This window comes from Eriocheir sinensis, chromosome 54 (assembly GCF_024679095.1).
Source record: "Eriocheir sinensis breed Jianghai 21 chromosome 54, ASM2467909v1, whole genome shotgun sequence".
Taxonomy (NCBI): domain Eukaryota; kingdom Metazoa; phylum Arthropoda; class Malacostraca; order Decapoda; family Varunidae; genus Eriocheir; species Eriocheir sinensis.
In genome coordinates this window covers 1,177,189-1,193,523 of record NC_066562.1, presented here as the reverse complement: position 1 = coordinate 1,193,523, position 16,335 = coordinate 1,177,189, and the positions used below count along the sequence as shown (strand labels likewise).

General features: G+C 44.0%; 1 protein-coding gene across 3 annotated transcripts in view; it reads right to left on the bottom strand.

Annotated features, from left to right (window-relative positions):
- LOC126983497 (DNA-dependent protein kinase catalytic subunit-like) overlaps positions 1-16,335 on the bottom strand; it is a 96,328-nt gene that overhangs the window by 11,218 nt on the left and 68,775 nt on the right. For 2 of the 3 annotated variants that reach the window (XM_050836243.1, XM_050836242.1), the window contains exons 45-48: positions 16,237-16,329; positions 15,637-15,868; positions 15,185-15,350; positions 14,529-14,712 (exon numbers count right to left, since the gene is read on the bottom strand). In XM_050836243.1, the coding sequence (XP_050692200.1) occupies positions 14,529-14,712; positions 15,185-15,350; positions 15,637-15,868; positions 16,237-16,329 (675 nt within the window). Of the gene's footprint in view, positions 1-14,528; positions 14,713-15,184; positions 15,351-15,636; positions 15,869-16,201; positions 16,330-16,335 lie in introns of those variants that run through there. The other variant, XR_007735943.1, reaches the window with a different exon arrangement.

Below are 16,335 nucleotides of genomic sequence, written 5' to 3'. Positions count from 1 at the left end.
CATTGATCTATTCGTTACAAGCTATTTCGGCAATACGTATTAGAAAGCATATTCATTTTAACTGTTCTTATCAATTTTAAATGTGTTAATATAGTACATATGTAGTTACTTTTATTTATTTTTGATGTTTTATAACATTTTAGAATAGAAATTTTTTTTTTTTTAATTGCATTATCCAGATCAATTTCGGATAATCCGCTTTCGGATAATCGGGGTTTTACTGTATACACACACACACACACACATATATATATATATATATATATATATATATATATATATATATATATATATATATATATATATATATATATATATACACACACACACACACACACACACACACATACAATATAGAGGGGTTGCACTGACGTCACACCGCTTCGCTTTTGTTTTAGGAAAAACAACTGTCAGCCATATTGGGAGGCATGAGCGATCAGCTGAGCCCCTGCCCCCTAATGATGGCTGGCCCGTGCCTCCCGTCTTCATATCACAATCTAAGTGAATATGCAAAAAATCTGGACAGTGATGGTAGGCTATCCATTAGGCTGCCAAATGATGATGGACATATATTTATTATCAAACTTCAAGATATATTTGGTGATAAGAACAATGAATGTATGACTAATTTAAGCCCGGGCATCCCCGGGCGGTGTTTAGTTAAAGCATAAGAACGTAAGGGGCTCACAAAAAGCCCACTGACCTATACTTGGCAGCCCCTGTCTACCTACTGCGAGTGGTATCACCCCCCTCTCCCCATTCCTCCACCTCTTCCCTCCCTTCCGTCTCTTCCTGCTCTTCCTCGCATTCTCTCTCCTTGTCCTCCCCCACATCACCTCCCCCCTCCTCTGCTACCGCTATCTCCCAAGCCTCCCTCCCTCTCCCCTCCTCCTTTCCCCCCTCCTCCCCCACCTCCCCCACCACCTCAGCCACCTCCTCCTCCCCCCCTCCCCCTTCGACGTTATCCCCTTCCTCTCTCTCCTTCTCCCACTCATCGTCCTCCTCCCCCTTCGACGTCATCCCCTTCCTCTCTCTCCTTCTCCCACTCATCGTCATCGTCATCGTCCTCCTCCTCCTCCTCCTCTGTTGCTGCCCCTCCCTCTCCTCCTGTAGCGGCTTCCCTTCCGTCTACTGACAAAGTTAATAAGAGGAAAGTACTGCTGGTTGGGGACTCTCAAGTCAGGTTCCTTGACAGGTACTTTTGTTCAAGGGACAAGGAAAATAGGCTTCGAGTGTGCTTTCCCGGGGCAGGCATCCAGCACGTATCTGACAGAATGGAGGAAATTTTAGCTGGGGAGGGGACACAGCCAATCGTCTTTTGCAGTTTTGGTGGTAATGACATCAGTAAGGTGGGTAGCGAAGAGATATTTCGGTGCTTCAGGGAATCGTTTGCTAAAGTGAGGGACTTCGGGGGGGTGCCGGCTGTTTGTGGCGTTTTGCCGAGGAGGGGGGTGGGAGAGGGATGGCTTTCCAGAGCCTTAGCAGTAAACAGCAGGCTGGCGGCCCACTGTAAGCGAAATGGTTGGTTTTTCCTTGATAATTGGGACCTCTTCTACAATGAGTGATCACTTAGCACCCTACAGAATTTTTTAGAGTAGGCGAGGGGGGAGGGCCTGTCAATGCATCGCAGACTGGGACTAGGGGGGCGCAGGAGAAATCGAAAGGATATAAGAAAGGACGGGCTAACAGCTTATTACACCAACAGTAGGAGTCTCAGGAACAAGGTAGATCTACTGAGGGGGAAAGCATGTGTCGAGAAATTTGACATTATAGCTATCACGGAAACATGGGTGGATACTGCCAACAAAAACTTCATGTCGGAGTATGAAATAGATGGTTACCAGATGTTTCACAAAGATAGAAAGGGAAGAAGGGGAGGGGGGGTGGCACTTTATGTTAAAGACACACTTGAATGTTCCGCTAACAATTATTCAAACAAATGGCGACTCAGAATCAGTTTGGGTGGACGTCCACAAAGGGAAGGACAAACTAATTCTAGGGGTTCTTTACAGGCCACCCAACCTCAGCAGGCAAGACACTGATATATTACTACAAGAGGTAGGCAGGGCGAGCAGGAGCAAAAATGTATGCATAATGGGGGATTTTAACTATAGGAATATAGATTGGGAAGGTGTGGTGGGTGATCTAGAGTCTGAGGATTTTCTGAAAGTAATACAAGATAATTTTCTCAAGCAGACAGTAACAGAGCCCACCAGGGGTAACAACATTCTGGACTTGGTCTTAACTAACACTGAGTATATGATCAGCGAGCTAGATGTTGGGGGAGAATTAGGTGGCAGTGATCACAAGGAAATTAGGTTTAAATTAGACTGGGCGGTGACCCATGAACTCAACCCTGTGTTGGTGCCCGACTTTAGAAGAGCTGATTATGAGGGGCTCAGAAGACACCTTGAGGAGGTAAATTGTGAAACCCAAGGGCTGGATGAGGGCCAGATCTCAGGGCTGGAACCGGAAAGACAGGGGAACCATGTAGAAATGACCAACAATAATTTAGTTAGAGAAATTGCAGAGGGTCAGACAGCATATCCCTTACCAAGCACGTGGGAAGGAAAATAACGACCCCAAATGGATGACCCGCAGACTCAAGCATGAAATAGGCTTGGAGAGGAATTTATAGGAAAATAAAGAACAGAGAGATCCACCTCAGGGGTAGGTATGTTGAGCTAGTCAGATCAATGAAGAAGAACACCCGCCTAGCAAAAAGAAATTATGAGATTAGGGTAGCCAACGAGGCCAAGAGCGATCCCAAGGGCTTCTTCAAATTGTGCAGGACAAAAACAAGGGACAGAATTGGACCGTTGAAAACAAACACGGGCGAGCTCGTTGAGAATGGAGAAGATATGAGTCAAATGATGAATGACTATTTCCTCTCAGTTTTCACGCAGGAAAATCTAACAACCATTCTGGAGAGAGTTCAGATATATGAGGGTGACAAGACTGACAAGTTGAGGGATGTGATCATCACTAGGCAAGTAGTCCAGGATGAGATTGGTAGGTTGAAGAAAAACAAATCGCCGGGCCCAGACAAAGTATTCCCAAGGGTTCTGAAAGAGTGCAAGGAAGTCCTTAGTGACCCTCTTGCCGATATCTTTAAGATGTCGGTAAATTCTGGGTATGTGCCCAATCAATGGAAAGTAGCTAATGTGACGCCGATTTTCAAAAAGGGAGACAAGTCAGCCACCTCAAACTATCGCCCAATTAGCTTAACATCAGTTGCAGGAAAGATGTTGGAGTCAATTACAGCCCAGAGCATTTGGGACCATCTAGAAAAGCATAATTTAATTCATGATTCACAACATGGGTTCACAAAGGGTAGGTCTTGCCTTACTAAACTGTTGTCCTTCTACACTAAAGTAATCGAGGCGGTTGACAGAGATGAAAACTATGACATATTATATCTAGATTTCAGTAAAGCGTTCGACAAAGTCCCTCATCACCGGCTATTACTAAAATTACAGGCTCATGGCGTAGATGGGAAAGTTTTGAACTGGATCAGGGCGTGGCTTAGTGGTAGGAGGCAGAGAGTGCAAATCAATGGTAGGAAATCTGAATGGGGCAGTGTTATGAGTGGAGTCCCACAGGGGTCGGTGCTGGGTCCTCTGCTTTTTATTATTTACATCAATGACTTGGACACAGGAATTAGTAGTGATGTCAGTCAGTTCGCAGATGATACCAAGATCGGTAGAGTAATCCAATCAGACAGGGACGCTACCGTTCTCCAGGATGAGCTTGACAGACTATACGATCGGGCGGGGAAGTGGCAGATGGAATTCAATGTCGGGAAGTGTAGCATTTTGAGTGTAGGTAGGAATAACCCCTTACACAATTACTCCTTAAATGACACTCCTCTAAGCAGGTCTGGGCGTGAGAGACTTAGGAGTCCTAGTGAGCGCTGACCTCCGTCCTAGGGCTCAATGCATTCAGGCTAAAAATTGGGCAAACAGAGTACTGGGTTTCATCTCAAGGAGCGTAAGCAATAGGAGCGCTGAAGTCATCCTCAAACTTTACTTAGCACTAGTTAGGCCTCATCTTGATTATGCAGTTCAGTTCTGGTCCCCCTATTATAGAATGGATATCAAGATGTTAGAATCTGTACCTGAGGAGGATGACAAAGATGATTCAGGGGGTGAGAAACTTGCCTTATGAAGACAGGCTGAAGCAGTTAAATCTACACTCTCTAGAAAGGCGAAGGTTGCGAGGAGACTTGATCGAAGTCTATAAATGGATGAAGGGCTTTAATAAAGGGGATGTCAATAAAATTTTGAGAGTGAAAGAGCCAGGTAGGACGCGTGGCAATGGTTTTAAGTTAGACAAATTCAGATTCAACAAAGACATAGGAAAGAATTGGTTCACCAATAGAGTGGTGGACGAATGGAACAGGCTTGGGAGCCATGTTGTGGGTGCCAATACCATAGATACATTTAAGAAGAGGTTAGATAAAGCCATGGATGGTGAGGTAAGGTGGGGTTGAGTGTACAGGAGCTGCCTTGTATAGGTCAACCGGCCTCTTGCAGACTCCTTACGTTCTTATGTTCTTGTTCTTATGTAACAGTAATAGATGGGCCACTAACACACCCACCCATACAGTAATAGATGGGCCACTAACACACAGTAATAGATGGACACTAACACCCACACCCACACAGTAATAGATGGACACTAACACCCACACCCACACAGTAATAGATGGACACTAACACACAGTAACAGATGGACACTAACACACCCACACAGTAATAGATGGACACTAACACCCACACCCACACAGTAATAGATGGACACTAACACCCACACCCACACAGTAATAGATGGACACTAACACCCACACCCACACAGTAATAGATGGACACTAACACACACACCCACCCAGTAATAGATGGACACTAACACACAGTAATAGATGGACACTAACACCCACACCCACACAGTAATAGATGGACACTAACACCCACACCCACACAGTAATAGATGGACACTAACACCCACACCCACACAGTAATAGATGGACACTAACACCCACACCCACACAGTAATAGATGGACACTAACACCCACACCCACACAGTAATAGATGGACACTAACACCCACACCCACACAGTAATAGATACACTAACACCCACACCCACACAGTAATAGATGGACACTAACACACACCCACCCAGTAATAGATACACTAACACCCACACCCACACAGTAATAGATGGACACTAACACCCACACCCACACAGTAATAGATGGACACTAACACACACCCACCCAGTAATAGATACACTAACACCCACACCCACACAGTAATAGATGGACACTAACACACACACCCACACAGTAATAGATGGACACTAACACCCACACCCACACAGTAATAGATGGACACTAACACCCACACCCACACAGTAATAGATGGACACTAACACCCACACCCACACAGTAATAGATGGACACTAACACCCACACCCACACAGTAATAGATGGGACACTAACACCCACACCCACACAGTAATAGATGGACACTAACACACAGTAATAGATGGACACTAACACACAGTAATAGATGGACACTAACACACAGTAATAGATGGACACTAACACCCACACCCACACAGTAATAGATGGACACTAACACACACCCACACAGTAATAGATGGACACTAACACCCACACCCACACAGTAATAGATGGACACTAACACCCACACCCACACAGTAATAGATGGACACTAACACCCACACCCACACAGTAATAGATGGACACTAACACCCACACCCACACAGTAATAGATACACTAACACCCACACCCACACAGTAATAGATGGGCCACTAACACCCACACCCACACAATAATAGATACACTAACACCCACACCCACACAGTAATAGATGGACACTAACACCCACACCCACACAGTAATAGATACACTAACACCCACACCCACACAGTAATAGATGGACACTAACACCCACACCCACACAGTAATAGATACACTAACACCCACACCCACACAGTAATAGATGGACACTAACACCCACACCCACACAGTAATAGATGGACACTAACACCCACACCCACACAGTAATAGATGGACACTAACACCCACACCCACACAGTAATAGATGGACACTAACACCCACACCCACAGAGTAATAGATGGACACTAACACCCACACCCACACAGTAATAGATGGACACTAACACCCACACCCACACAGTAATAGATGGACACTAACACCCACACCCACACAGTAATAGATGGACACTAACACCCACACCCACACAGTAATAGATGGACACTAACACCCACACCCACACAGTAATAGATGGACACTAACACCCACACCCACACAGTAATAGATGGACACTAACACCCACACCCACACAGTAATAGATGGACACTAACACCCACATCCACACAGTAATAGATGGACACTAACACCCACACCCACACAGTAATAGATGGACACTAACACCCACACCCACACAGTAATAGATGGGCCACTAACACCCACACAGTAATAGATACACTAACACCCACACCCACACAGTAATAGATGGACACTAACACCCACACCCACACAGTAATAGATGGACACTAACACCCACACCCACACAGTAATAGATGGGCCACTAACACCCACACAGTAATAGATGGACACTAACACCCACACCCACACAGTAATAGATGGACAATAACACCCACACCCACACAGTAATAGATGGACACTAACACCCACACCCACACAGTAATAGATGGACACTAACACCCACACCCACACAGTAATAGATGGACACTAACACCCACACCCACACAGTAATAGATGGACACTAACACCCACACCCACACAGTAATAGATGGACACTAACACCCACACCCACACAGTAATAGATGGACACTAACACCCACACCCACACAGTAATAGATGGACACTAACACCCACACCCACACAGTAATAGATGGACACTAACACCCACACCCACACAGTAATAGATGGACACTAACACCCACACCCACACAGTAATAGATGGACACTAACACCCACACCCACACAGTAATAGATGGACACTAACACCCACACCCACACAGTAATAGATGGACACTAACACCCACACCCACACAGTAATAGATGGACACTAACACCCACACCCACACAGTAATAGATGGACACTAACACCCACACCCACACAGTAATAGATGGACACTAACACCCACACCCACACAGTAATAGATGGACACTAACACCCACACCCACACAGTAATAGATGGACACTAACACCCACACCCACACAGTAATAGATGGACACTAACACCCACACCCACACAGTAATAGATGGACACTAACACCCACACCCACACAGTAATAGATGGACACTAACACCCACACCCACACAGTAATAGATGGACACTAACACCCACACCCACACAGTAATAGATGGACACTAACACCCACACCCACACAGTAATAGATGGACACTAACACCCACACCCACACAGTAATAGATGGACACTAACACCCACACCCACACAGTAATAGATGGACACTAACACCCACACCCACACAGTAATAGATGGACACTAACACCCACACACACAGTAATAGATGGACACTAACACCCACACCCACACAGTAATAGATGGACACTAACACCCACACCCACACAGTAATAGATGGACACTAACACCCACACCCACACAGTAATAGATGGACACTAACACCCACCCACACAGTAATAGATGGACACTAACACCCACACCCACACAGTAATAGATACACTAACACCCACACCCACACAGTAATAGATACACTAACACCCACACACACCCAGTAATAGATACACTAACACCCACACCCACACAGTAATAGATGGACACTAACACCCACACCCACACAGTAATAGATGGACACTAACACCCACACCCACACAGTAATAGATGGACACTAACACCCACACACACAGTAACAGATGGACACTAACACCCACACCCACACAGTAATAGATGGACACTAACACCCACACCCACACAGTAATAGATGGACACTAACACCCACACCCACACAGTAATAGATGGACACTAACACCCACCCACACAGTAATAGATGGACACTAACACCCACACCCACACAGTAATAGATGGACACTAACACCCACACCCACACAGTAATAGATGGACACTAACACCCACACCCACACAGTAATAGATGGACACTAACACCCACACCCACACAGTAATAGATGGACACTAACACCCACACCCACACAGTAATAGATGGACACTAACACACCCACCCACACAGTAATAGATGGACACTAACACCCACACCCACACAGTAATAGATGGACACTAACACACACACACACACAGTAATAGATGGACACTAACACCCACACCCACACAGTAATAGATGGACACTAACACACACACCCACACAGTAATAGATGGACACTAACACCCACACCCACACAGTAACAGATGGACACTAACACCCACACCCACACAGTAATAGATGGACACTAACACCCACACCCACACAGTAATAGATGGACACTAACACCCACACCCACACAGTAATAGATGGACACTAACACCCACACCCACACAGTAATAGATGGACACTAACACCCACACCCACACAGTAATAGATGGACACTAACACCCACCCACACAGTAACAGATGGACACTAACACCCACACCCACACAGTAATATATGGACACTAACACCCACCCACACAGTAACAGATGGACACTAACACCCACACCCACACAGTAATAGATGGACACTAACACACCCACCCACACAGTAACAGATGGACACTAACACCCACACCCACACAGTAACAGATGGACACTAACACCCACCCACACAGTAACAGATGGACACTAACACCCACACCCACACAGTAACAGATGGACACTAACACCCACCCACACAGTAACAGATGGACACTAACACACCCACACCCACACAGTCACAGAGGGACACTCACACCCACACAGTAATAGATTGACAATAACACACCCACCCACACAGTAACAGATTGACACTAACACACACACCCACACAGTAATAGATGGACACTAACACACACACACACAGTAACAGATGGACACTAACACACACAGACAGTAACAGATGGACACTAACACACACACACACACACACAGTAACAGATGGACACTAACACACACACCCACACAGTAACAGATGGACACTAACACACACACCCACACAGTAACAGATGGACACTAACACCCACCCACACAGTAACAGATGGACACTAACACACCCACCCACACAGTAACAGATGGACACTAACACACACACACACACAGTAATAGATGGACACTAACACACACACACACAGTAACAGATGGACACTAACACACACACACATACAGTAACAGATGGACACTAACACACACACACACACACACAGTAACAGATGGACACTAACACACACACCCACACAGTAACAGATGGACACTAACACCCACACACACAGTAACAGATGGACACTAACACCCACCCACACAGTAACAGATGGACACTAACACACACACACACACAGTAACAGATGGACACTAACACACACACCCACACAGTAACAGATGGACACTAACACACACACACACACAGTAACAGATGGACACTAACACACACACACACACACAGTAACAGATGGACACTAACACACACACACACACAGTAATAGATGGACACTAACACACACACACACAGTAACAGATGGACACTAACACACACACACATACAGTAACAGATGGACACTAACACACACACACACACACACAGTAACAGATGGACACTAACACACACACCCACACAGTAACAGATGGACACTAACACACACACCCACACAGTAACAGATGGACACTAACACACACACACATACAGTAACAGATGGACACTAACACACACCCACACAGTAACAGATGGACACTAACACACACACCCACACAGTAACAGATGGACACTAACACACACACACACACAGTAACAGATGGACACTAACACACACACACACACAGTAACAGATGGACACTAACACCCACCCACACAGTAACAGATGGACACTAACACACACACCCACACAGTAACAGATGGACACTAACACACACACACACACTAACACATTAATAGATGTTCACTAATACAAACACCAGCACAGTAACATGGCGGGGACAGTTTTCCATAAAGAAGCATAACAACATGGAACGGACTTGATGAGGAGACTGTGTCTGCAAAAACGATTCATGAATTTAAAGTCAAACTGGATAATAAGTGTTATGGAGACGGGACAGCACGAGCCTAGTCCGGTTCTTTTCCTGTATTTCACATCTAGGAAAACACAAATAGGTAAATACACACACATAAACACACAGCACGGACACACACACAATTTTTTTCTCTATTATATTTCAAAATTGTATTTTTTAACATGTATATTTTCAACTTTACAGCTGCAATCACTTAACCTTTAGAGTACAGGTGGCAATTTATTTCTCTGGATGTTGCGCACGGGGAAAATTTAGACATTTAAAAGAGGTGGAAATGGTGTCTTTCTTCTTTGCAATAATTGTATATTCATCTACTATATAAGGTGGTGTAATAAAACTTCTCTACTACTAATAATAAAGTTATGACAGCCAAAAATATTGCGCATTTTCTCGTGGCTGTGACGTGTCGTGTGGAAGCATCCCCCCCCCCGCTCTCTCTCTCTCTCTCTCTCTCTCTCTCTACTTGCTCCTCCCTCTGTCAATGTCACTACCATAGCAGTCATCAGAGTCACTGTCACTTTGATTCGCCCGCGCTCTACTTCCGCCCGGAGCTGAGGAACTGCTTGACGCGTCAGGAGACATGACAGATGTATTCCGAACAAAAGTGGAAAATGATCTGTGGCCTTCGGTAGGCTGCGCGCTGAGATGAATGAATGTGTGTACGGATGCCAGATGCCTCCACCATTCTTCTGAGTCAAGAACTGGCGGTATATTTGAAACGTAGGGAGCGTAGAGTGATATGATTATATATATAATCCCCGTACGGGTGGGGCGTGTGGTAGCGCACTTATATATACGATCGCCGTAATCTAAGGGTTAATAAACTGTTTATTATTATTATTATTATTGTTATTAAATATGTACGTAGTATACACACACACACACACACACACACACAATAAGGGCTACAGAGCGAGCGAAAGCTGAGGGAGACACTGCCACGTGCTTGTTGACTCAGCTGTGTAAACACTGATCTTGGCGCCGGCAGTGCCGCGGTACATGCACCAATTTCGCATCTCCAACGGCTCGGACAACTCCTCAAATGACTCGGACGATGTAAAGGCGGACACACAGTACATGATGCGGCCTGTCCGGCAGCCGAAAAGTGCGTGGAGCTATTGGCCATGAGGCAGTGTGTGTGTGTGTGTGTGTGTGTGTGTAATTTGTGCGGCGCGGCCTCACGACACGGCCCGATGGCCTTCTGTTTATGTGTGAAATTCCCTCCTGCGCGGTCCGCCGCCTCACAGTGTGTGTCACCTTGCGGCGGGGCCTCGCGGCGGGAATTATCAGAGCGGCGCTGACAGCCGTGGTGTACACATCATTTATGCTCCAAGATGTCTGACGTCTGGATAGATAAAGACTTTTGGATCAGTTTTATTGATCTGTACAAGGGCCATCCATGTTTGTGGAACATAAAACATAAAAACACTGCGCCTGCAGCCAGGAACACGTCGCTGAGCGGCTCCATGTTGTTGTTGTCGCTGCGGCGGTGGGGCTCAGAGTGACGGCCGCCGCCCGGTATTCCGTGAGGCCGCCTCATAGTGTGAATGCTTCATCCGGCTGACGATGCTCCGCCCACTTTCCGCCGCCAGACAGGCCGCATCGTATAGTGTGTGTCCGCCTTAAGAGCTATAGTCCGGCAAATCTTAAGTGGCGGCTCTGACGTAGACAGCTTGCTAGACTCTGTTGCCACGTCTCCAACTGACCTCGCACACCATGCCTCTCTCTCTCTCTGTATGTGTGTGTGTGTGTGTGTGTGTGTGTGTGTGTGTGTGTGTCTCTCTCTCTCTGTATGTGTGTGTGTGTGTGTGTGTGTGTGTGTGTGTGTGTGTGTGTGTGTGTGCGCGAGAAAAGTAGGGGTGTACTCTCATTCGGGGAGTATGGTGCATGACAATGCATAATAATATTAATAATAATAATAATAAACCTCTTTTAAAAAAATGCACCAAGACTCTTTACCCCTTGGGTGGTGTGGAAATAAGTGTAATATTTTAATGTTCTTAGTGACCACTCCTTCCCCACTCCCTGGCCATCCCCAGCGGAACCTCACCATTCACCTGGATGATTCACATCAAAATTTGCTTGACGGTCCTGGCATTCCATGTACAGGTACAGTCTCCATATTTTGTCATAATTATGCCATATGGCTGATATTGTATGGCAGATGGCAGACACACACCAAAAAATGGCAGAAATGCGATAATTAAAGCAGGCAGAGCAACTGGCAACTGCGATGTGTTGGGTTGACTTGAGCTGACAACGCCGCGGTGGCAACGCTGCCAAGTGTTGTACAAATTTCTTTGTATTCACTCACAGATAGAGAATCAATCACAAAAACCATATTTATTTTTATACTAGAGTGAGAGAGAGAGAAGAGAGACACGAGAGAGAGAAGGGTGAAAGGCACGCACGAGGTCAGTTGGAGACATAGCACCAGTGTCTAGCGGGCTGTCTACGTCAGAGCCGCCACTTAAGATTTGCCAGACTATAGCAGGGGTATTTTAGCCAGTATATAAGCCGAGTGGCTTAAAATTACTCAATCAAAGGGCAAAAAATGCCTACCGGTGCACTCGAGGAAAAAAAAAAAAAAAAAAAAACACGACTGATCTGATATCCGGCTTATTCGGGTCCGACTTAAGCGGGGTTTACTGTATATATATATATATATATATATATATATATATATATATATATATATATATATATATATATATATATATATATATATATATATAATATATATATATATATATATATATATATAAATAATAAAATAAATAAATAAATAAATAAATGAATAAATAAAATAAATAAATAAATAAAAGTGAGTGTAATAAGGGTAAGGGATAATGAGCAGTTTTATGATGAGAAAAAGATTAATGAAGTGTTAAACAAAAGTTTTCAAGAGGCATTCAACAACGAGTCTGAATTTGAACCCATGATGACAGGAGGAAGAACAGTTAAAAACTTGGAAAATATAGATGTGGAGAGAAATGATTAATTGAACCTCATGAAGTCACTGGATGTCAGGAAGGCAAAGGGACCAGATGATATACTGGGCCAAGTGCTAAAGGAATGTAGTGAAGAACTGATAGGTCCAAATTATAACAATAATAAATTGCCCAGTTAAGACTGGCACAGTACCAAGAGAATGGAAGAGGGCCAATGTGATTCCCATGCAGGCGACCGTTTACAGGAAACAGCGATCATGGTTGAACGAAACGTTTACAGAAGGTAAGGAGATGCAGCAGAAGTGACACTGGTGGTGACTGGCCACTCATACACCTGACATTGCCTTGTTTACACTGTTCCCCTGCCAACACAACACCTGGCACAATGACTTGGAGGGGTGTTTGGCTGATGCCACCATCTTGGCAAAACCTGATAGCTCAATTCTGATGCACAATGTAGCATGGCTGAAGGGTAAACCAATTGCAAGGCTGGGGCGAGGCAAGTTCACGAGGACAGAGCCAGGCTTAGGGAGGCACGGGAACGTCGCTCTATCCGCAGTGGACATTTGGACAGTATTTTATTTTATTTTTTAATGTAAATTTCGACTTAGACCAATTTGACTTATGACTGGCTTGTTGATCCTACTTAAACCCTGTTGAAACTTCAGAACCACCTATATATAGATATATATATATATATATATATATATATATATATATATATATATATATATATATATATATATATATATATATATATATATATATATATATATATATATATATATATATATATATATATATATATATATATATATATATATATATATATATATATATATATATATATATAAATATATATATATATATATATATATATATATATATATGTAAATAATAGTTTAAAATTGCAAATATATATGTATGTACTTATTACTTCCCTGAGAGGTACGTATTTGTATGTACTAGACACTGCATGGGTTAAACATGGTTAAGTCAAGAATTACCTGTACTAAACTGAGAAGCAAAATGAGCTACCAGACACATTCATACACCATGTAAATTTCAGAAATATTGTTGTGACTGTTTCTAAGTACCAAAAAGGGGGGGGAGCATTGAAATGGGCCGCCTAATAGATTTCCACACCATTAATGCAGCTGGGCCATAAATCAACCACATACAATGAAACTCTGCAATATTCCTATCCTGTATTAAAGCAAAAAAACAAAAAAACAAAACACAGCCCAAGTGTTCATCAGCAGCCTACCTCAGCTTGCTCCGGCTCCTCGTCCCAGTGTTTGCTGAGAGCCCTGCGGTACAAGGTGAAGGCCTCCACATAGTCATTACTGGCCTCAGCTTCCAAGGCTTCTTTGGTTTCTGGCTTGATTCTGCTGAGTCCCCCGTGCACCACGCCTCGCACCACATCCCACATGCCGAGGCTCTTGTACAGTCTGCAGAAACAGTCATGTCATACCACACCTGCTCAACTTGAGAAAAAGAGACTGATGGATAAGAAAAGATGGTGCAAAAAGAGGAAGTTAAGCAGAGGGTGTCAGTTGGATCGACAGAAAAAGTGATGGTTATAGAGGCAGTGCCTATGTGCAATATAGTGAAGAGTGGTGACATGACAATGATGAAAACACTCAGTGATGATGATAGAGACAATGAGAGTGATGCTGCTGGTGGCGGGGATGAAAGAAGTGATTATGATGATGAATGACCAACTTATGTTTAATTGATTTCTGACTGCATAATTGACTTGACAGCAAACAGGAAAAAATATAGTAAAGAAGTTGTGGGGATAAAAATTTCTGTGTTTAAGACATAATACAAACAAATGTTTAAAGAATGTACAAACAAATATTTAAAGAATGACTGTATATACAGTGGCATATTACTGTAACAGCTCAAGACTTTTCTTACTCTGCAATGCTGATCCATGCTGACGTATCTGGGCGTGCAATCTGTACGGTGGTTCTCTGCCTTTTTGCAGGGGGGGATAGATTCCTCTCTTGTTCTCTCTGGGACACCAAAACTTGCCTTTCCAGGACTAATATCCCCAGAGCTTCCAGGTGACCACTGTGGCAGGCTAGAAATTTAAGAAAATAGTAGAAATCACATCACTATGGTTATTTTTAACCAGACAAGAAAACCTAGTGCCTCTCTTAATGTCATATGTCATCATCTTAACTCTGTTTTCATGAACATGCATTTGCAAGGACACACACTGATTAAAGTAAAATACAAGAACCCAGTCAGTCTGCATATGGCAGCTCCTGAAAACCACCATCTGTCCTCCCTGTCTACAAAGCTGTTTAACTTTTAATTACAATATAGCACACAAAGTTAACAATTTGGTATATCCTGCAACATACCAGTAGCCAGAGCCTTAGGATCGACTGGGATGTCATTATCAATAACAATATGAAGGAGAGCCCTGAGCACGTCTGGGTGGCTGGTATAGCTCTCGGAGATGATTGTGTTGAGAGATTCCCTGATCTCCTGTTTCCACATGTCGTTTTCTCCGGGTGACAGAAAGGTAGGGGCATTGTCAACCACTCCCTGCACCACTGCAGAAAACAACATCTGGGCCACCTTGTCATCACGCTGGAAAAGGGAACAACTATTTATTTTTTTAGACCTACTTGACAAAGGACTAGACATTACATGCTGAATTGGAAAATCTTGATCTTAAAACACAAGTTATACCCCTTACAGCTTTAAAACTTTATTTTACATATCACTGCACTTGTTAAAAATTAAGTTTATAAAAACATGGGGTACAAAATGGAAAAAAAGAGGACCACACTGGAAATAAGTATTTATATGGGCTTCATGTATTATTCTTGATACACTGTAGATCTTTGTACTTTCCCAAATACAAGTCAATTACTCAATTGTTATCTGCTTCATGAATGGTCTCTAACTTTTCTCACTTACCCTGTGCATGTGTATTCAACATAACAACTGCATACCTGCGACAAAGCTTGGAGGGGGGCTATCACTGCCCGGTGAGGAATCTGAATGTCAGGCAGCTCGCCAACACGGTACTGCCTGTACAGCGTGACCTGTCA